At 41.1% G+C, this 24,508-nt stretch overlaps 1 protein-coding gene across 1 annotated transcript in view; it reads left to right on the top strand.

Moving 5' to 3' along the window:
* The window catches only part of LOC306764850 (tetratricopeptide repeat protein 28-like), a 121,013-nt gene that overhangs the window by 27,473 nt on the left and 69,032 nt on the right, over positions 1–24,508 (top strand). The window contains exon 2 of the mRNA XM_079252134.1: positions 19,573–19,720. Coding sequence (XP_079108260.1) covers positions 19,573–19,720 — 148 coding nt within the window. The remainder of the gene's footprint in view (positions 1–19,572; positions 19,721–24,508) is intronic.

Genomic DNA, 24,508 nt, shown 5'->3' with positions numbered 1-24,508 from the left:
TGTCAACTCTACAAGGTGTCAAGTGCTTAGAGACAGGACAAAGGTAAAAAGGAAAAAACAAAAGAAACAGACTCATTCAACTGAATAATGATAATTCATAACCTGGTTAATCAAGATTGGGGAAAAAAAGCCATATGAATGATACTTCAGAGGTCTTAAGAGCAGATGAAATGACAGTAACGGCTGGTGGAGGTGGCTACATGACTGGATCACTAATGAAGTCACAATGTTACAAACAATCAGACACCTGCATTGTGGAAGAGATGCTGGTATGACCAAAGTTGTTGTTTTTTTTTCAACTGAAAACTAGCATGTAGGAGAGCCCTTACAGTCCATATGTTGACCAGTCCTGCATCACTTGCATCCTGGTACTGAATGAATAATGGTCAAACTAGCTTTAATTTATGTTAAGTACTTGAAGCCTGTTTCATACCTCATTAAATGCAGATAATACACCTCTATGAAAGAACTTTTGTAATCCTGAGGTTTCCTCTGCAAGTGGCGATCATGCAATTTCAGTTTGGTTTTAATTAGGGTCTGAGCCATACGAAGTATGGCAGGGCCCTATTGTTGTTGAAATGTTTATTATTATTTTCATTCTCGTTCTAAGCACAACTCGCTCAATTTTGATCCCCTCACCCCCCCCTGAAAAGTTGCGAAACTTATGATTGTTTTAACCAAAAGATAAATGCAAAACTTACTTTTCCTTTATGAAGCATTCAAATTTGAGCTTTAGTAACATTTTGAATTGAATTTAAATAGTCATTAATAATATTAATCCAGAGGATTGCTGTTTATTTAATAATTATGTAGATAGTGGATAATGATAAAGAGGGGGAAAAAGAACAATAGATCTTGGTCTGTCCAACAGCCCAATGCAAGACGTCCTCAAGCAACATGTCACACTTTGTATACCTTCGCAGAAATCATAGCATGGTATTACCCTAATGCTAACTCAATTATGCCCCTTCCCTCTTCTGAGCCCCAAGCTTAACCTTATCTTAGATGGCCATGAACCATAACTGATGTAATCATAGCAGTCCCTGTGTAGATGTATTACCAACACATTATCAGACGTAGTAAATCAGTTTATGGATTAATCAAATTTAGCCTCCTCGTCTTACACCCCCCTCCTGCTCACATCTCCACAGTGTGCCTCCTGCAGTGGAATAAACTGAGCGCTCTGCCCATTTTCAAAGCACTCAGGTGTGGCCCCACCTCTGCACTCTGTTAATAAGGCCGTAATGGCTCCATATCTGCTCCCGGGCCAAATGAATTGAATCAGTTCCACAGCGTGGCTAGGAATGTGAAGCTGGTGGCCTGCGTGTCGTATACAAGGCTGCGCTGATGCTCCGACTTTGGCCGAGCACTATCTTGAGTTTTGGGGGAGTCCAGTGAAGAGGTCTTGGCTGATGCCTGAAGGACTTGCCTTCACTTACAACACATGATCTATAGAGCTCAGTGGGACTCTGGCAGCGGCAGGTTTGTTAGAATTTGAAAAAATAAAGTGCTGTTGCTCATCATTCATTTTAATATATGAAGTGAAGATATAGTATCGTAATATTCAAATTTTTATGTCATTACGGTATTTTTTTCAGAGGTAATATATTATATATAAAAAAACACATTTTTATATGGGAACATGAATTTTTCACACATATGGAAATAGAAGTCAGAAATAAAAGCAGCCACTGCCTCTTATCTTTTTGTGTTTTAATGATGAGGCATAGATAGACATAAAGAACACTGGAGGCAGATTTCAGCAGCACACAACCAGTCACCTAATTAAGTATTTCTGTAGCCAAGAGCTTTAGATAATGAACAAAGCATTGTTTGGTGGGAATTGGTTTGACAATGTTTTCTCAGTGTTTCTCCTGAGAAACGTCCCACCCTCTTGATGTAAATACCATTGAGATGAATTTCAGAAAATAAGTGACAGTAATTGCTTTTTCCAGATTACATTTCTAACCTTTGTACCTCATTCTCTCCTCCTTTTTGCAAGCCTGAGGTCTCTTAAGCCCAACTGCACCAAACTGACAACTTAAGTTATTTAAATGAACTTTAAGTTTGCCTTTGCTGGCTATCATACAGCCAGCTGGAACTGATGGGAGAAGTCATCACTCACTGTCAGTGCAGCCCTGCAAAGTGGGTAAATTCCTGATGCTTACTTTACATCCAACAATAATTAATTTCAAGTCTCAGAAGTTCAAGCTGGCATCAGTGTGCCCATTATATGTACAGCGATGATGTGCAACATTCATGCTAAACTATCATAAATACTGCTTTCTTTTTGACGACAACAAAGCGACAAGGATGCTCATGAAGACAAAGCAAAGTGATGGATACAATAAGGCAGAGAGATGTAGGAGTGGGTGAAAAGATAAGCAACTGTGAGGCTGGGGAGGGACTGAGAGGGGAGAGAGCAGGAGAGATGAATAACAGTTTGACAGGTGGAATGAAAAGCTGCAGAGGGCGTTTGGAGCAGTGTGTTAGGGGTGTGTGCAGCGTGTTGTGGTGCAGCACAGTGTTTGGGTCATACATCACGCTAATACAGCAAGAGGACACAGCCTAGCACAGCGCTATGCAGAGCAGGGGAGAGTAATGTGCTGCGCTTGCACACGCTCAATCTGATTGAAACGCACAGCACAAGGGGCTACATTTACTTACCCCCCGCATACACACTTTATAAATCTACTCCCAGCCTATATATATTCTCCAAGATAATCCCTGAAACAAACAAACAAAACAATCCTAAAACATGGGTCCTCCATCGTGGTAAAAAAAAGGCTCTACTGCACCGTGTGCCGGCCAGTTATCTGTTAAAGTGTGGAGCTGCTGTGGCAATACACCATTCCTTTATGTACAGTAAAAGGTGTCAAATAAAAAGGCATTACGTTTTTTCAAGGATAATGATTATTATTGATAATGATGATGAATGATAATGTTTATTATTCATAAATCAAGCAAATATAAGACTAAGTTAGACATTCCTGTACTGTTCATAGTAAATGTCATGCTCATTTCTTTTTCTGTAAATTTTTGTCACACTGGATTATTTCCTATTAATGTGGTGACACTTTAGTGTCAGGGCCCCAAATTGAGGGCGGGAAGCCTTGAAAGTTGCTCAAAAGGAACCAAAAGTTGTCAGTGTTTTAGCTCTCTCAGCACATATTAATAATTTTTCAACAATAAATTATTTAAATTATTATAACCGGCCCTGGGTCTGTGCTCATCTTTCTGTGTACCTTTGATCATTGGACCAAAAGTTTGAGCAATGACTCCCTGGTGCTACTGACATCACCATTATCCAGCCTAGTCTTTCTTCAGTCTTCATAATTACCACTATTGTTGCAGCGCTGCAGAGTAGGGAGGGTGATGAACCTCTGCAAAGATGGTGTTACAGCTCTGTTATCAGGTGTGCAGTCAGAGCAACTCCTGAGCCCGGCAGGTGAAGGCTAATCCCATGTAAGAACACGCAGTCGATAAGCAATTGTCATGCGATATGCATGCAGTGAGTGTGACATAGCAATCCCATCTTTGGGTGTATCTAATTGGCCAAGTGGGTCAGGTCTTGCATCCTGCCACATGTTTACACGCTCATTAGGACGGGAGCTGTGCTGCTTTTGCCTTTGTCACCTTTTCCTACTTGGTGAGGTCTGTTGCGCCCCTCAGAAGGTGATTTAATTAATGTCAAGGACGAGACAGATGATCAAAAAGAAGTGATGACGAGAAGTGTTTAGAGACAACCCATCCAACCTGCGGTGCGTTTTCACTGAAATCACCGATTGTTACCTGGCCCTCATGTGTGGGTGGGCTGTCACAGCGCCTAAAGGTATACCTTGGAGAGAGAACTGGATTCCCTCCACAAATAAGTACATCCTCACCAGGGAGTTAAAAATAGATGGAGGTTGTCTTTAAAAGATGTGGCTTTAGGGATTTTAAAGGGGGGGTGGGTGAGGTTGTGATAGGGGTTAATAAACTGAGATGCTTCGGTGGAGGGCGGCTGGCGTTTTTGATGTTCTGGTCTTGGTTCATGCTCATTTGAGTTCAAGCGGTTGGTTCGCACCAGCTTTCACATAAATTGATATTGGGGTGTAAGGAGGTATAAGAGCCCCCCCCCCCTAGGCAGTGAACTGGTCCTTTGGAGCGTTGCGGTATTTGACAGGGCAACTGTAATTGCCCCTCGGAGACCGGGACGAGTCAAAATGAGCAGTTTTGAAAGGGATTCACTCCCTTGACAATTGAAATGCGGCACGGTGGACCCTAAGAGAGTGAGACAGGGAAAGATACTTATTCATTTTGTGTTAATAACTTTATATCTGTGGAGAAATTACCTCAGATGTCTTTGTAGGTCCTCTGGGGCGAAGAAATCCCTCGCCCTTTTACTGCCATTTCCTCTCAGCATTTTTTTTTTTTTCTTTTTGCAGGATCTCTTTTCATTTATGTCAGCGGTTGTGTATTGAAAAACATGAGTATGAGGCCAAGCCTCAGGGTCCCCTGGGTCCAGCACTGAAGCTCTTTTTCAGCATGTGGTGTGATGTTCAAAGGCTCCTCCAGTTTTAGCTCAGTTGAAAGCCAAGTGTTTTGGGTGATTCACAGTAATGGTTGTGTCCTTTGCCATGCTGGGGCATAAGAGTCGCCCAGGTCATGGGGATAGGAAGGATTTTGGGCGATACTGTTTGAGGATAACTACCCGCCAATATTCACATCTGCTGCTAAGAGATAATAGTCACTTTGTGGCATTTGGATTGAGTCTGTGTGAGGTTTGTGTGGAGGCTGTGATAGATACACCTCTGTAATTGACTGGGGTGTTAGAAACCACTTACTTTTGTTTGTCTGGATTCACTGGATGTCGGTTTATGACTGACGGGAAGAGGCAGCTGCAGAAACAGTGTGGCAGCATCTGCTGTTGTAAACTGTTCCTGTGTGTATGCATGTGTGGTGGTTGGAGGGATGTGCTGTTCAGGTCAAACGGGTCACCGCTAGAGTGATGGGTGTGTTTTTAATGGGTGACCTCACTTTCTCACCCATCAGCTCTGTCTTCCATCTTTCACTTTGGCTTTCTGTTAATAATGGTCATATTTCTTGATATCTCTTGACAAAAAAGAACCCAGAAAACAAAACAAAACAAAAAAAAAGAAAAAAAGAAAGGAAAGTCACTGATGGATTAATCATATGGATTGTAGTTGGTGCTCATATCCTTCTCAGTGTAAAGCAGATATATTTGCATTAATAAGACCAGCCCTTCATGGGTGACTGCATGCAAAAAAGATCCCGCTTTATAAACAATGCTGCAGTGTCCTTCGAGAGAACCCAGTTGTTGACCCATGATGAACTCCTGACCATGGCTGCCACATCCTCCTGACTTGGTTCAGTGACACTTTGAATTGGGACAGACAGACAGCGTGTGGTAGAGACAAACTGACGGTTTGACCGAGACACACTGGAATTTAAAGCGGGGATCTATGGAGCTTATGTTGCCTCCAGAGAAACCTGGTCAAAGAGATAGGTGCTGTTTTCTTTTCATGTTTCAGACAATTGTTTGTTTCACTGGAACTGATTTGTTGTCACAAGCAAATGATATTTTACACACACACACGCACACACACACACACACACACACACACACACACACACACACACACACACACACACACACACATATATGGTAAAAGCATAGAACTAATGCTTTTACTTATACAGCTTATATATACATTTATACATATATATATATATACATATATACATATATATATACATATATATATATATATATATACATATATATACATATATATATATATATATATATATACATATATATATATATATATATATATATATATATATATATATATATATATATATATATATATATATATATAAATATATATGTATAAATGTATATATAAGCTGTATAAGTAAAAGCATTAGTTCTGTAAACATTTTGAGATTTTTTGTAGAGCTTTACTTCCTCCACAAATAATCTGGTTAAGCACCGAAATCTAGTAACAACCATCTGCATATATCAACCCTTTAGGCTGATTATTAGACAATGTGGTTCCTTTATGATTAGCTGGTTCAAATTCTATTGATATTTCCCCGTTTTGGTTATTTAAACCGGTCTTCAAATGTGCTTTATAATGAAAATGAGCATTCCTCTATAAAGACCTTTGTAAGTACCACTTGAAGATCAGGACACACCTACTAATTAAAAATGAATGAACTGGCATGCCCAAATGTCTGTTTAATGCAGTTTGTTTTGTATATTTGCTTTGTATATTAAAATGACCTTCTGAAAATGTCCCTCCTGCTTCCCATCGTCTCTGCTGAATCCCAGGCAGCTCTGCTTTGAAGGGCTTCTCCGTGAGCCTAGTGTTACTCCCCAGAAACTCAAGACAATTAATAATGGGATGTTGAGGGGTTCATCTTGCTTTCCCTTTCACTTACCTCCTCTGTTTGTCCTGGTTTCTGTAGATGAGCAGCAGCCCCCCTTGTTCTCTTCTCAGGCGAAGCTGAGTGCCGCCGCTTCTCTCAACCTGCCAGCTCCAAATTGGCAACCTGACCTTCTTTTTCTTCCTCGAGGCGTCTGCACAAAACCATACTTCTATTATGGGGGAAAATGCAATTAAGAGGTGACATAAACACTGAGCACCTATTGTAGCCATGCCCAGGAAGGAAGGGGAGAGTAAGGCAGCTGCCACAATGACATGCGTGCAGAAGCTGCTCTATTAATTGGTCTCTGCAATGCAGAGTGACACCAGGGTGAACAGTCTTAATAGAGACTGGATGTGACTCGATGTCACTGGAGGAGCCACCTGACAGGAAAGAGGTGTCAAACTTTGTGGCTGATCTCTGACCTTGTGTTTTGACTTGCAAGAGGTAATTACCTGTACTGCTGTTAAACAGGAAGTGCAAAGCAGGGTTGTGCAGTTGAACCTGTGTCTTAAGTGACACAACAAGCTTCCTCTTTGAAATCATAACAAACTTTAAAGTGTTTATTTTCAGTGAAATGGTTTGGATTAAATCAAATTTGTGAAAAATGTCAACACTTACTGTCATAACTTAAAGGAGATACTGTGGCCGTAAGAAGGCAATAATACTAATACAAACATAGTTTGTAAATTCCCCCCTGGGTTAAACACATTTTTGTTTAATTTCATATCAGAAAACATGCATGGGAATTCATGCTGTTTATATTTATTTAAAGAAATTGTTTTGATAAATTTCGGTAAAATGTTGCAGCAGGTTTTGTTCTTATTATTTTCTGCTGTTGTGTTTTTCACCTGCAGGCCCACATATGGATGAGACTTTGCATGCATGGAGTTTAAAACTAAACCAAATCCCGTCTTGTAGCAAAACAGTTTGCAGGTTACATTAGCAGAAGTATGAACTATCTGTATCTGTGGGGTGTTTTTACTATCATTGATAGAATTCATTAGCCTTAATTTTAATGCTTTAATTGACCTTAAAGTACTTGTGAATGCCAGCAAAAAAATACAAAAATTTTGCTTTTGGGTTTATGACACATTATCTTCTGTTTTGTTTGTTTTTTTTCCCTTTCTTTTTTTGATTTGTTATTTGAAATAAGAGTGCCTTGCAGCTTTTCCAATTAGTATCTGGAGCCCATTAAAACAGTGTCTGGGGGAGCGCACTGTTTAATTGCCAGCTGAGGTGTGTGACATTTGGAGCAACACATTGAATCTGGCCCAAAGTCCAAAAGGTGTAGTGAGGGACTGAATAATTACTACGGTTTCTTCAGGCAACGACTTTAATAAGATGACTTAGCGATAGAGGTGCATCATACACATACAGGCAGGGAAGTGCACACACTTGACATGCATGTGTGCACAAAAAGAAGGAACTCTCATTTATGCATGTCATATAGTATGATTTGAACTATTCATGGTCAGCTTGATATTTCTTGTTCTTGGGAAGTTGTGATATTTAGATGTATATGTGTAATACCGAAGAATCTGAAAAAGCAACTTTTCTATAAGGAAGATAAGTCACTGCAATTTTATACAGTTCAGTGTCGCCGTTTTCAGTTCAAAGCTATTTCTTTTTAATCCATGAGACTCTGTGAGACTCATCAGGAGTGATCGATGTGCTTGCTTAGCCTTGTAAACAGCCTGCCGTTCCATCCTGTCTGTGCTTTCTATGTTTGTGTAGTAGATGAGTGGCTGCATGGCCCTGTCCTCCAGGTTGTTTAGTTTTCAGACCCCTGACAGTGAGAATGGAACTCCCTTGGGGAAACATGAAGCACCATAGGTTGAAAGAAATTCTCTCCGAGTACTCCAAAGCTGTCTTCATCTTTTCAAGCTCTGGCGGAAAAATCAGCAGAAAAATAATTCAGTCAAAATGAGTCTAGCTGCACCGAAGAGCATGGACAACCACGCGTTTATCGGGCCCTTTTTTACCCACTTTTTTTTTTTTTTTTTTTTAACACAGGAGAGAAAACAGTTTATATGAGGCCTAACATGATTGGCGGACATAATGGGCCGTCACTGGCTGATTTTAAGAAGTTTATTCATAGAGTAGCACTTGGAGATAGTTTAAGTGCAGGATGTTATCTTAATGCCACAACATGATAAATGATGTGGAGAGAATGGTGTTGGAAAATGCTTAGAAAATGTGTAGCAACCATTTTTTTCCCTCACAGCAAGGACAGAACAACATTACGCACCAAAGAGAAGCAGCACATGGACCCGTGTGCTCGTGTTGCTAGCTGATAAATGCTTTATGAAATAAAGCTGACATGATAACAATGCTAACCCCAGTAAGCATGGAGTTTGATGCTCTAATGTGTGTATTGTTCCTGAGTAAAACTCTTGCAGTGTCATCTAAGGATAAGTTATGAGTCCTGCTTTTAAGGTGGAGGTCCAGAGGGTGTCGGTGTGTGTGTAAGTTATGGCCCAGGTCTCAAGGAGGGCTAACAGCTCAGTAAATGATGGCGGCAGGGTTGGCTACATCAGCTGGGGTCATCACTCCCAGAACATCCTGCGAGGTAATTCACACACCCTGACCATATAGGGAGAGATCTGTGCCTTTTTTTAATTATTTATCACGCCACCTCTATTAAAAATAAAAGAAAATTGATATCACAGAGCAGGAAGAGCCATAATGTTGAAAATGCCTTTAATATTTAGCTTCTGCCAGGTAATTATGCTTTTACAGACCAAATTGCATCCTCCGGGTTTCGCACCACAGAGCTGTGAAGGTAGATCAGCAGGTACGGACAATGTGCTAATTTGAATTTGTTGGTTTCCTGATGTTCATTTGCAAACGGGTGTTGGACTCCTGCATGCTTGGGGTGATCATTAGCACGAGAGAGAGAGACTTAGTATTCTGCTCAGCCAAACCACTGACATACAAGGGTCCCTGGTTTCTGTTTCTATTAGAGTCCAGGCCTGCGGCTGCACAGCCATCACTTCAATGAGTGCTTTCTCTGCACGTGGCCATTTTGCTGCTGCAGCTGCCGCCCTTCTAACTCTCTAGCTTAAGGATAGAAATATAATTCTTGGGAACACCCATGGTCTTCTCATGCCCCACCTCTCTGTCTTTTCTTCTTTACTCCACTCAAGATTTCGCATCCAATTTTCTCATCACCCAGTGACACCCATTCCCTTAAGAGTTGCAGCTACTGTGAGATCACTGGTCCCTTCTGTGGGTGTGCGTATGTGCACTGTTATTGATCAGGGTTGTGTCTTTGTGGCTCTGGGCTCCTGCTGCTGTTATAACTGCAGTGTAGATGGTGGGGGGGTGGGAGTATAGTTCACAGCTTTTGGGCAGCTTGTGTTAGCTTCAGCAATTTACAGTATGCACAAACCTTTTTCTTAGTTTTTTTATATTTGAAATGTGCTAAAATGATGCAGTTGTGTGATGTGACTGTTCGAATATGACAAGAGAGGATATTGTCTTAGCTGTGAGTTATTTCCAGTCAATGTAAAAACGTCGGACGAGGATGTCTGGTTTTATGAGGTCAGGATCACTGCTGGATTTGTCATTCCATTATCCGCTGAGATGAGCAATTACAAAAGGATGAGTGGAAATTTGAGTATACACACACACTGCAATTTTCCTCTGTACAACAAAAGACAGAGAACAGTAAAACTTTTTTTTTATTTTTTTTTTTTATTTTATTTTTTTTAACCTATTTTTATGTCCATAAGCCATAGCTCTTCTTTGCTCAGTGTGTGCATGGGTTTCTTATAATGGATTGCTTTATTGGTCCTTTTAACTGCACGCATGTGGAAGATGGGGACCAGCTTGTGTGTGCTCATCTTACCCCTTCCTCCTACCTCCATCTGCTAATCTTCTGTAGTTTTCCTGAAAGTTCTCCTCTGCCGCCCTGCTCCATCCTTTCTCTGACTTTTTCAGACTTTCATTCAGAAATGTATGCCAGGAAATGCAAACACACTCACACACACACTGCACACACATACACAGGCAGGCTCACTCGGCAGCATTGTGTAGCACTCAAGGCACCACTCCTCTGTGGCCTTAGTGATTAATTACTTTTAACAAAGCAAACAGAGTCTTGCTTGTCTGGATCAATCTCCTCCCCATCTCGGTGTGAACTGCTGTCACCAGTAATTGCCAAACTCTGTGTAGTATGAAAAGAGGTCTACTGTCACCTCTCCCTGGTCCTAATCCATGCCCCTCAGTTTTCTGCGCTTGTGCCCCTGCTCCCCTGGCTCCTCTGTCCTCTTTTTCCTCTTTTATTATATCTTATTTCCCCTCTGTATCTCCAATTTTTTCCTTGTAACTCCCCCCCTGCTTTGGGAGCTGTGACGCCTTTGAATAAAGCTGAGATTGGTAGTCATGTCATCTCATTTTAACCCAACCATTTATAATAGCTGCCGTAAGCTTTTAGAGCTGCACATAAAATGAAGCATCCTGCCTCTTTCTATCCATGCATACTAATTGGGATTGCTCCGCCAAGCTGATCAAACACCATTAATCTATTTGTAGTATATATTTGTTTCTAGATGAGAAAATTAATACATTCCGTTACTACAGCCAGCTGGGTGCGGTGAGCCCCATTGATTGTTGGCATCCACAGTATGACTCATTGCTTGGAGCAAGTATTTTATTTGGCATACTGTGTGTGTGTTTGTGTGTGTTTATATGCATTTATTGGTTGGTTTTCAGAAAGCAGATTACTGTTATTCTGATACAAGTTGCCAGGAGAGTTTCATATAACATATTCACCATCTTAGTTCCACATTTGACCCATCCACAGGTGGAAAGAAAAAGTCTTCAGCTCATTTTATCACTGGACAGTGTGTTGAGCCTCCCAGCATGCACTGAGATAGACATCAAAGCCAGAGAAATGCAGCAAGTGTTATTAGGAAGAGGACACAATTAATGATGTATGGTGATGGCCAAAGAACGCGATGGAACTTGCTGTTTAATGAGCTAACACAAAGACTGTGCAGATGTGTTACACGACTATGCAGCGTTATCAGGGAGAGATACCCGCTTTCTCTAGAGCTGTGCCAATTAGTCCTCCTATGGGAGTTGGCTGTCAGGATTTCAGTCCAAAATAGTGAGTACTTGTTGCTAAAATGTGCATTAGCAGCACAGTGAAGCACTCCACATATTTAGCTTTTCTGTGGGTTTGACATGCCTCTGGTGAAAATGGTTCTTGTGTTCAGCTCAGCTGCATCTGATATTGACCAATAAATCTCCACAGGAAACACCTTTTGAAAACTGCTTTCTTCATTAATCATTAATAAATCCAAACTGGTCCACTCATAATCTCACTTTTCTCAGCTTCTGGTGTTTTTCTCTGGCCTAGCAAAGCGCCTGAGCATGTCATATATATGATAAGTAGAGGAGCCTGTCCGCGTGGGACTCATCACACACTTAAATTGGTGCGGCATGGAGTTCATATTGCAGTGTGGCCGAGGGGGAATTAGCAAGTCTATATATAAACCTATATTGTGAATTAACGTGCATTTATCTGATAATCGCTGGGGAGATCTCTGTGTGCACAAGCGTGGCAGAGCTGTGGGGCTGCAGCCACAACAAGCCCACCATACATATGCTGCTGCTGCAATGGAAGATGGGAAGAAAAAATAGATCATTCACAATAAAAAAATGCTCTGATAGCCTGGATGGCATTGCACAGAATGCAAGGAAGGACTAACGAGAGGCACCCCTGTGCCTCCTGCAAGTGCTAACCTCTATTTCCCTCTTCTTATGTCTGTCCACCTCCTCGTTGTACATGTCTAACTCTTTTGGCTGCACTACTATTGTTTTCCCTCACCCCAACCTCCTCCGTGCCCAGTCCTCTCAACTTCTCAGTGCCTCATCAGTGATTCAGCTTGCCTTTACTTAATCATGTATGATTCCTCACTAGCAGAATCCAACACGCTGAGTCTCACACTTTGCTTTCATTAGAACTCCCCACAACGGTTGAACATGAGTCTTGTGAAGTTTTGCGGGGCAGCTCTGCAGAAGCCACACTGTTGGGCAGCTGTGCAGCTGACTCTTGTTTGATGAAGCAACTTTCCACAAAGGCTGGAGCGCTCTAATGAACCCAACACACGTGCTGACTCTGGCAAAGAGCCGTGCTGTGTGTCTCACTCTAAGGGGGCAATGACTTGGTTTGCTTTGTTTCTCTTTGGGATCTTACATGAGAATTGCTCCAAAAAAACAAGCTCAGAATGCCTCTGATTTGTCTGATATTAGAGATGCCAGTTTGAACTGCTTTCGTTTTGCATATAATCTAAACAGGATGGTTGCATATTTTTAAAACTACCACACTTGTCTCCTACTAAAGAATCAATGTAAGAGTGTCATGCTTTGAAGAGTTGTCGAGGGAGGGTCAGGTGGAAACAAGTACCCATCTTAATGCTTAATGAAGATGCCTGGTTTCTCATATTAAGAGTGTGTCTCTGAGCCAGTGTTTACTAGTAGGTGGGCATTTCTCAGCCATGCTTGAGTTCACTGTCAAAGCCAATTAAAAGAGTCCAAATTAAGATGGAGGACATGGTGCCTTAGGCCAAGAGGTTACAGATCCAGAGCCAGATCTCTAATCAGTGTTGCGCTAAACCTATAAAAGATGCATTTGATCTGAGCTGTTCATAGAAATGATGAATTTCCAAAAATATTAACTTTGGCAACTTATGGTCGCTGTTTTGGGTGGAACAGGTTGGCAAGAGGATTGCGCTTACGTTTTAAAATGGCTTTGATGGTCTTTTTTGATTGAAAAAGTAAACTCTATTTGATGTAAACCTGGAAGGTATTTTCTAATGAACTCCTTTAGTCGAGTTGGAAGGCACTTTGCTGCCTGGAGTTTGCTCTCTTTTTCGGGTTCACCATCTGGCCTTGATTGATTAAAGCTCCTTTAAGTAATTAATGCCTACTTTAATTGAGAGTCAGCCCCTGTGGCTGTAGGGATCGTGTGTAATGCTCAGGAAGCACAGTGCCAAGGATGTAGTTGAGAGGGGCATGGAAATCTGTTTAGCACCCTGACCCTCTCAGCCACACATCTAAAGACTCTTAAGATGCTAATAGGAGTGCGAGTATGCTAGCTGCATTCATGTGACAAATCGAGCTATAAATCATAGCGGTGGAGTGTGACATGACTTCTCCAACATTGGAATTAACATGCTTGGAATGAGCTACAGGCATATTGCGATTTTATCTGCTGGGTTATCACTTTTCATTGGTCTGTTTCCTTTGTGAAAACGCTCTGTTGTGGACATGCACGTAGCAGAAAGAAAATTGAATTTCCCCTGCCAAACAGTGCATTGTGACAGGATGTCACTGCACGACCCCACAGCGTGCATCTATTGTGCTGTCTCATGTGTTGTTGATAAATGAACAATATCAGTTTGTTTCCCTTCTGTTTCACTCTGTCACTTTAAACGTGCGCCACAAAGCCTGACCTTCTTTATTGAAGGTTCTCTTTGTCTTTAAATAATTGTTTTTAGAAAACATTAAACCATCTGCTCGTCAGATAATGTGAGACACAGTGAATACAGAGTGGTCAGCATTGATTCCACGTACCTGACTATGACCTTTTCTGATCTAAAGTCCTGCGCTGCCTGCCAGTTTGATAGGAGCCGGCTAATCAATTCCTCGCAGCAGTGAGAGACTTTCACAATGAAATCTCTTCCAGGCAACCTGAAGTTTACCTGGATTTTACTGTCACCACTTGCTGAATAATGCAACATTTACTATTTAATTGCCAGCTCCACGAAGAATGATTAGTTTAATTTACTCTCATTAAAGCCATCTAATCTAATAGGCTAATTAAGGGCTTTGGATGGAACAGCAATCACCAGAGTCTACAAAGCCCTTTGGGACAAATACATCAATGGATCATAAATATTTTATTATGTCTACCTACATGCAGATTGTAAAGTTCCTTCAATTGATTGCACAAGCTCCTAATGCGCACCTTTGTTATGTTTTATGCTGCAAACAACAAGAGTTATCTGAAGTCAGCATATTGGAATAAAGAAAATCCTGAAAATGCAACATTTTTCATTAAAAAATTAAAGAAATAGTCTGTCATGTATTTTCAAACTGACACAACAAACATGCACAGATGAACACATACTTGATCGATGCAGGTCAGGGCTTCTTGCTGGTTTAGGGTTTGGTTTTATTAGATTGGGGGAGATGGTAATAGACAGGCAGCTGTATCATGATTCTGTTGGTGTGACCCTGAGGCCAGAGGTTTATGTTTGACCCAAGGCAATGAACTTAATGCCCCTGCTGCACCCCGGCAAGGACTGACCTCAGACCTCTGCAGTCCTGGGGGGATAAGGATGTGTACCTGCAGGGGCTTGTGTGGAGTTGGATAGAAATTTAGCTTTTAAGTAGGTTTAATTAAGTGGAGTCCCCATCGTGCTTCTTCTGTGGCGGTTTGGGTAGTAGGCCTGAAACAGCAATCATTCCATTTTCCTTTTCTCAGCAGGTCTTCCAGTTAATTTGTCATGGCCGACAGTTATCTCTGGATATTAAATTGAGCACCTGACATTTTGTGTACCCAGTGAATTGACGGTGTCACCTTGAGAAACAAGGTAGCAGAAATGTGCATGGAGGGGCAAAAGTCCGCGTCTGAAACCCTGGTCGTCATATGACATTTCTGGGCCTGGCATGAACAACAACAGTGAAGGTGCAAAGAAACAGGGAAGAAAAGAAGCAATTTTTCCTGTGACGTTATTAGTGCTAATCTAATCCCAGTGTCCTGGTCTGGGTGGAGAGCCGATTCCAAGTAATAAGTGCTTGTTGGAGACAGATGGGTGTTTTTCTGGAGTAGATATTGACGTGTTTTTCCTCAGTTCGTATTTATGTGTGTGTGCAGTGTATTGGTAGCCAGCTGTCCTTACTTGACACACTGATTTTTGATTCTTTTTTGTTACCAGCAGGGACTCTGTTCAAAATCTGTGTTTTGGCACCACTCTCCCTGTGGGTGATCAGAATCCCTCTGCCCTAGGCATATCTTAAACTCCCAACAGCAAAGAAGGGTGTGGTGCTGTCAAAGGGGCGTTTATGTGGCTTCTATTGATTTCCACATTTGAGTGCATCTCTGTTATTGCTGATCACCTATCAGAGCACAGCAAGCAGTGACTACTAGACCCCAGCTAAAGCCATCGCTTTAGGGATAGGCTGACTGGGTTTTGCACATGGAGTTGTGCCCTTTGTGTAAAGAGATATCAGTGTGGATAAGCTTTCACACCTCTTGAGTGTATGGCTAAAAACAGCTTTAGCTGACATAAAGCTGCTGATGGGCAGGTTTAAAGCTTCACTGGTCTTGAGTTATAGCATGGACCAATTTGCCAAGTAATTAGATGTTTTTTTCCCCCAAAGAGATTGATGATTGGCTGAAAAAATACATCAGACTTGATGATTTTGGTCAGAATTCATCCTATTACAAGAGGCTAAATGACAAACTTTGCACACCAACCTATATCAGGTAGCATGCTGAGTGCATGCAGTAGCCCTCCATTGCTCTACGCCAGAAAATACTTATGTGGCTCACTACACAGTCATTTGGTGTAACAGCATAGTCGAAATATTGAATGCTTCCTTTAAGCCTGTTAGACCCACATCTTGAACAAGGAAAAAAACAAGTGCAAACACAGACGTGTTCCCTGGGGCTGAGGGCACCCCTGGGGTTACAGTGTGCTGAAGAGGAGCCTAAGAAGGGGGCAAGGACATATGCTGAGACATTAATCTGCTAATCGAAAAAGAGCCTCCAACAGCTGGTGTTTCGCCAAACTCACAGTCTTAATCTTGTCAACTTTCTGCTCAGCTGCTCTACTGTGAGCCTCATTGTGAACAACAGAGCTGTCAACAGAAGAAAACTGTCCATGTTTCATTGTAAGGGTCTTGTTAGAGAGAAACAGAGCACATGCAAACGTGTGCATGAGCTGTTTTGTGTATATGCATGCATCGGCTTCCTGTAGTGTGTAGCGCAGTGTATTAAAATATTTTTTGCATCATTTCCCCTCTTCCTCCTAAGCATAAAAACATGAATATTTAAAACTACATCAAACAAGCAGTCATGAAATATTAAAATGTTCGAGAAGAAGAAAACCTTTTATCCTCTCTCTTATTTTTAAGTATTTTGTAGCCTCTCTCTCTCTCTCTCTCTCTCTCTCTCTCTCTTTCTCTGCTCAAGCACACACATGAACACACGTGTCAGTGCACATGCGCTTTAGCACTCACTGAATATACCCACAGGTTGGAATGACAAACTGTCCCGCTCTTTACAGGCCTTTGTGGTATCGGCACAGTGCTGCATTAAATATAAGAGGCAAGCGTGCAGGAAGGTTTAGTAATTTGCCCATTAAGTGAATTTCAGGCGCTACAAATCATTAGAAGAGTGTGGTTGTGGATGCCATGTTGTACAAGATGCCCAACAGCTGACGGAAATTTCAAGAGGGGATGTTTTTGTGAAAAATTTAGCTTTCTGAAAAGTGATTCTCTGCCATGCATCCTGTTTATGGAGATGTTTTTGGCTGAATGATCAAGCACCCACTTGTACCATGCAGTTGTATATCTCATGCTGTATGTTGACGAGGCAAAGTTAATCAGTTATTTTTTTTCTCCCCCCACACTGTAATGCTCTCGATCTTTTTTCGCTCAATTTGTCTCTCTGTCTGGCTAAGAGCTAGAGGCTGTGCTAATCACTGAAGCAGCAGCTCTAAGCAGATGCTGCTGTGCTTTTAGAAAAGATCCTGTTAAGCATGAATTAAAGAAATGTGCGGGGGTAAAATCATGCTCTTCCTTCACCTCACATGCTTCATGCCGCTAGCGTAGCCAACTTGTTGGTGTAATTGCTGTAACTTTAACCCTTTGCTATATGCCTATGCCATTGAGAGGGCTTACTTAGATGTGCCAGTCACAGTTTATCTTGTGCCTCTGCAGTATTACTGCCATTATTGTGTTTAATTAGTATTCAGCCACTGTAAAGTAAATTCAATTGAACCATCTGTTTTATAAGCAGCACTGGCTGAAGGCTGAGGTTATTCTGTGTGCATGTCTTTGTGCAAATGCATGATGTAATTTGAAGGCAGTGGGAGATTAATGGAAGCAGAAAATCTTATGGGCTACATAGCACTTTGATTCTGTCATTTTTGTCATGCTGCTCTCATTTTTGCATTTATTCTTGTGCATGGCTTGCAGTGTTTTATTGTATTCTCTGCACACTTGTCAGCTTCATGTGTGACTGGATGGGCTACAATGAAATGATTAAAAGCGATGCCCACTTTTGTTTAAAGAAAACCTTATTTTATCCCTTCACTTCCTTGCCATCTTTGCCTGGTTGCCTCAGTCAGGGTAGTGCGGTTAAAAGAATGAAAGAGAGTGTGCTCATATTATAGGCTAAATCTAATCAAAGGGAGAAGTGCTTTTAAATGTCTTTTGTTCCCTTGGGCAAAACGTTTGTAGGCCTCTCACTTCTAACCAACGTCCTGCCCAAACTCCACCGCTACAAGATGCAATTAATATTGAGCGGGTACCCTGGCCTGTGCTCCCTTCATATAATAACAGTGTTAGAACAAAGGTTAATGCTTTGAATTTAATCTCTGTCCTCGTCATTTTCAATGGAGTTGTAGAGTTTTCATTGGAGAAGGGACTGTTGAGGGGGGTGAGCACCAAGTCTAGAGAGAGATTGGTAGTCAGTGGGGGCTCAGACGGAAGCAAAATTAATTACTGGTCTCTATAAATTCAATGTCATGTCTCATTTTCCTTAATCCTCCCCGCCTTTCTCACTTTCTAGTGGCGTTAACAGAGAGGCTTGGGAAGACTAATGAAAAGGCCTCTTAGATGCTAATGACAAATTAGTCTTCATGTCACTTTTGGAGAGTGTGAGTGGAATGACTGCTGACTCACTGAGGAGGTGGTCAGAAGGCAGTCTGGACCACAGTCGCCCCCCCCCCCCCCCCCCCTACCCTTACACACAAAAGCAAACACGAAAACACCAATAGAGAAGAGGCTAAGCTGCGAAGCATGACAGTTTCTCTGCCTCACACAAAGCTTATTCCTCATGTTCCCCTTTGCCTCACCAATGTAATTGTGTGTTTCGGAGACTCAAACCTACATACGTCTGTTCTCAGAGACAGTTCGCCTTCTCTTTTGGGGATTTAGTGGTTTGGATCATGAATAATGAGCTGAGTCTAGTTCCATCTCTCTTTGCGGCTGTTGTTAGACTGGACCAGAGTCAGGCTCAACAATTCACTTGGATTATTGTCAGATCAGACTACAGACACAAACATACGGAGTCACATGCCTGGATGAAACATCACTTCTTTTCTCTTGTGAGTCCAAGCAGACGTGTTGATGAGAAAAAAAGAAAAAAGAACGCATACTGATGGGGTTAGGATCCCAGAGACAACGTCTGTTTTAGGTTTTAATCTGTAGAATGTACCAAAACATTTTAGTCTCTCACAGAAAGACACAACATGTCACAAGCAGCGCGGACTGTTACGTCTCAGTGGAATTATTCTGCCTAAAAGAACCTGAATGTCTGAGCTCTGTGAAGAAATGACTTCATGAAAAATCTGTTTAATTTTTGCCTTCTGGCGGAAGCTTTTGCACATGACAGGTGCAGATCTGATATAAGGTTATGCAGTCCTGGCCACATGTGATGCTGTTTTAAAGCTGTTTACCCTCACCACATTCTGAGGTGTTTATAGTTCCTGTAGCTACAGTCAGACTTCAGAAAATATAAAATTCTTCTTTACTTTTTCAAATACAGCACATGTAATTCCCGTTCTACTTGTGCTATTTATTCCCACAGCAAACAGTGGAAAAATATCAAAAAGAAAATTAAAACAGTTTCTCCTGAGAAGGCAACCAGCCAGAGTAATATGTGCATTTATGTAGAAGTTATAATCCAATTAACAAGTACAAAAAAAAAACTGTGATCACTCAATAATGGGAATACAAAAGCAGACAAGTGCCATGTTTGGGGAACTGCTCATGTGGAAAAAATGCAAATAGCGTGAAATGAGTGTGTCTGGTAATGTGTTTGAATAAAGTCCCATGCTGTGGCAAGCGACCGGGGCCCCTGATAACTCTGTTCCCTTTTTCTCTCTACAGGCATACTTCCGACAGGGTGTTGCCCTTCAGTACCTTGGTCGCCATGCCGACGCACTGGCCGCCTTTGCCTCCGGGCTGGCCCAAGACCCCAAGAGCCTACAGCTACTTGTGGGCATGGTGGAAGCTGCCATGAAGTCGCCGTTACGAGGTGAGACCTGTTGTAGCTCAGCACAGTGTGTGTTTTAACACCCAGTTAACGTGTATGTCACTGGCTGAGTGCTTCACCGTCTGCACGTGTTTTGTCCTACAGCAGCCTCCCTGATAATCCTCACTCAGTCAGTCAGTCAATAATCGTGTAAGGGTGACTTTACCTGTCAGTTTTTTTTCTTTTTAACCCATTTTGCAGACAGGCCATCTCTCTATCTGTCTATCTTTTTTTTCTTTGTAACTGACTGTTGGTGTCAAGTACCAATCTCTGGACTCTCAGGCATGAACCTTGCAGTTTCAGCATATCTCATTGTCAGTCAGGCTGATCACACACACAGATAGCTTGTTATCTTAATGAGCATCTAACACTAATGGGATTGTGGGTGCCCGCTCCTGTGTAAGCCTTTATCCTAAAGCTGAGAGGGGGTTTTTTTTCATCTAGTGTGTCCAAGCCAAGATTTATTGGAATGCACTATTATGTTTTTTAATGGGCGTCTGCATTGACTTTTATGTCCGTATGAAATCAGAAATGAGCCTCAAAACCACCCAATGGTTTTACTTCCGATGAACAAGACAGAGGATTTATCACTCTTCTGGTCTGCATGGAAGAGTCTGCTGACATTGTCTGACTCACTCCTGCTGTCCTGCATAGTCATCACCTTCTACCAAACTGTACTGAAACAGTATCTGCATAAATGTGATCTTGTTTTATGATCCAAAAAATTACTCAGCTTTTAACTGAGATCAGTAGTTGTGGGGTTTTTTTTGTCTGGCGAGGAGCTATAGTTTAACTGATTTAATGTAGTATTGCACAGAATATTTTCAAGCAGATGCAGAGACAGAGAAAAAACTGCACAGACAGAAAAGAATGGAGGGCCATCTTAGCCACCATGAGCCTTTAAGCCTGTCACTGGAATCAAAACAAAAAAAGGTTTTGGGTATGAGCCCAGACCTGTGCATTGTGGACCAGGATTGGGATTCTCAGTTGGGGATGTCCAACATTTAGCCCAAGCCACTTAATCTCTTAATTGTTTACTCTATTTCCCAGAGTGCAAGGCAACCACCAAAGGACCTAATCCAAGGTGTGTTGAGGGAAGGTAGCTAGGTCAAAGGATTAAGAACAATGATCCTCTCAGAGGGGCTCTTGGCACATGGGGGTGATAATCAATGTTACGCCAGCAAACAGGGAGGATAATCAGCGTTACTCAGCCAAAGTCCCCTGATAAGTGAAAGGTAGGCCAGCGCTGTTTATTCTCCTTCAAGGCGGCAAACTCCCAGGATTCAGTTTGTTGATTGCCTTTCCTGCCTGTCTAAATTTTTTTGGGTGTTGACATAATAAATGCCAAAGAAAATGGAGATAACGCCAAGATCTGGTTATATATTAAATTCTGTCCATTCACTTTGTTTTGGTCGAAAATAACACACACACACACACGCAGACACACTCAAAAACCATTTAATTAACCCTCTAAATATACTTAAGTCTTTTATACTATATCAGCTTGGCAAACACTGCAGTCTTCCTGTGTGTGTACATGGCAAACTCAGTAGTGTTTTTCTGTTGCCAAGAAACGGCTCAATGTATTTCGTTTAAATTGCATTGCTCACGTATCTCAAACATCTCAGCACACCGCAATATTTTCAGTCCTCTAAAAGACGTCGGCTGAAGAGATCCATTTGGTGACATTCAAACCAAAATAAGCAAATCGATAGATTAGGATAGAGGAAGAAAAATAAATAACTTACAAACAATATGGAGCCATATCTCTTTGGGTACTTTACAAGTAGGAAATTATTTGATTTTAAACATGTTAGATTTAATAGGATTTATATTTACTTCTTTTAATATTATTTCTTGTGATGCTGTATCTTGATTCTAATGGACAATTTAACCCAACAAAGGGTTATCATGAAAGGGCAGACTGGTACAATCTCACCCCCTTTCCCTTGTTGTTCTTCTGTCTGTTCTTATTTTCATCTTGTTATTATGTAACTCTGCTACAATTTTCCTTCCTGTGCCAGAATTTGTCTATCACCCAAAGGACTACAGGAAGTCAGCGTGTCACCTTTATAGATTTAAAACTGGGTTTCAGTATGAATATAGACGTGTGTAATATTTTCACCATTTATCCTTGATACAGCTTAGTTTTTCTTTCAGCTGATTTGGATCAGTGAGTTTCGAGGATCCATTAGCTGTTGATTACATGCACTGACTAAAAGGAGGTTGTTTCATGCCATGGCAGTTATTGACCAAGCCTGGATCATTTGCTATTAAAAGACTGCCCTTGAACTACAGAAGCTAGACACTGTGCTCATTAGCACTTGTTCTACTGAAGGTAGCTTTAAACAAAGTGACTTTAATTCTCAACCACTGTCTGCACCACAGTGGCAGTTTTGCAACATGATTTTTACATCATTTAAGATAAATCCAGTGGGGCATTCATCTTTTTTATTTTCATTTCTAAATAAGGGTGAAACAAATGTTCTGCTTTTTGAGTTTGTTCTATGATTACCCAGCCAAAACGGAGGAGCTAAAATAATGAATAAGTATTAAAAATTAGATGTTAAAGATCTAAAAATAAAAAATAGTGTTCTCTGTTCCAAGACACTGGGGGTCCATCTGCTGAGGTCACTGTCAGACAGACCTCTAACTAGCTTAAATTAAGCACTGCAACCCCCAATTTCCACCGGCAGTGTGTATGCAGGCTGGGCCATTTTATTCTGACCTCTGCAGTGTGCCGATTCACACCGGGGTGTGTGAAACACAGAGCGCCAGGGGGTAAAGTCTGCATAACTGCATCTGGCAGATCACAAAATCAAAATCTCTTAATATTTAAGAAATAATAATATAATTATTATTTTAAATATTATATATTTAATATTTTTTAAAGGTATATCACTTAATGGCTCTTTAAACAAAAACAATATATTTATATGCTAATTTGTATGTTGAAATCATTATCCACTCCAAAAACTGCTGCTATCTCAGCCTATGCCTTCTCATTTGCCATCTCTTGTCTTTGTAAAAAGAAATGTGGTGTTAAATAAAATCTTGAGAACCGCAACTTTGATGTTAAACGTCTCGTTGTCCATAATGAAAAAATAAAACAATTAGGATCCCCCAACAATTTGATTTCTAATCTGGTAACAAGATTCATTCATGTGTTGAATGTTCCAAGAAACTACAAGGAGTACCATCAGAATTAGCATCGATAGCCGCTAGCTCGTTTCACATCTTTTTAGCTTTTTGTGTCTCTTCGACACTTTTATTTTTTTATTGGTTGGCAACAATAATTGTGTTTATGTCAGCCAATTACAACACACTTTTTTGGCATGTGAACAGGAACTTAGAACTTTACGTCATCAGGCTTAAAACTGTGCCAGTTCCCTCGAGCAATGATTTGGTGTGGCGACCCCTTCAAAGGGACAAGCCATAAGGGAACAACAAAGGTTAAATTTGTTAAATATCCAGTCAACTTATTCGGAGTCGCATTTTCACAGAAACTTTCTTTTGTTCATTTGCTGCTCAACACCGTTAGTGCTTACTAACATGGCTGAGATGCTTCCAGTTATCTTATTTGATCCCAGAAACCCGTTAAGCCCATCATTAAGGGTCAGCAGGAAGTCTGGAAAATGAAATCCCATTATCACACCAACTGCTAACCCACTAACATTACTGACATGCAAGTCACGTTATCAGTGAGGAAAGTGGAGGATGGTCTATAGTCAGCTTTTAAAACTGTATGAATGGCAGCCGAAGGCTAACACCAACAGCAGTAATCTCTGTAATAGACTATAAAACAAAGGACATACACATTATAACTTTGCATAAATTTGGGATTATCTTTACACCTTATAGCTATTTATCTATAATCCAGTGAAACCAAAGTGTGCTCTGCTGCATACTGTTGGTTATTGCTCAGTCACACTTGTCTGACTTAGGGCACATTCACATCAGCCTTTTTGATTAGAACCTCTGTTCATTTGCGTGAAAAGTCTGCTTCGTTTGGGGAGCTGTGAATGTGCCAAAAAAATTCTGATTCTGACCAAAGAGGCGGACTCGGTCTGCCTACAAACGCAGGTCTCAGACCATTTCAAGCGGACCAAATACAGGAAGCAGACTACAAAAAAGTCACTTCCTGCATTTGGCGTAGCATTGTCTTATGGGTAAATACATAGCCATCGCGTTAACAATCCTCTGCCTCGTCTGTTCAAACTGCAGTCATGCAGTGTATTTCTGCAGTATACTTGCATAAGACAAATTAAAAAACCCAAAACAGCGATAGTTTTAGCTCTGTGTTTAACACGCAACTCCAGTTTGTAAATATTTGACAAATTATGCAGTATGGAAAAACAAGCTTCTTCCTCGCTGATGTGTCAGAGCTGCAAAGTTGACTTTAGTACACACTCAGAACAGCCAAAGGAAGTGTGGCTCTGCTGCATTCACTGGAAATCTGACTGTTGCCTGTTTCTTTCAGGTTGTCATGAGGTGTGGGGTGGGTGGGCAAATCATGCTACAGAATTTTAACCACTGTGAAGCATCCAGAGATTAATATTTTATTTTTCTGATGCACTGCTTAATTCTCATGATCACAGCTCTCTCTCTCTCATTATTATTCTTGTTTTAAGCCTGTTAAACAGCTACCATGTGTGTCTCATACTATGTCTGCAAATTATCTGGAATCAAGCATAAATAATGACATTTCAGTCTCATATTGACAGCTATTCCAGCAAATACAAGTGAAAGCTTAATCTCCACTATAGCTCAGATTTTATGAGCCATAGGAGA

This window comes from Telmatherina bonti (assembly GCF_933228915.1).
Source record: "Telmatherina bonti genome assembly, chromosome: 13".
Taxonomy (NCBI): domain Eukaryota; kingdom Metazoa; phylum Chordata; class Actinopteri; order Atheriniformes; family Telmatherinidae; genus Telmatherina; species Telmatherina bonti.
Note: the sequence above shows the minus strand (reverse complement) of the source record. Positions and strands in the feature narration are given on the sequence as shown.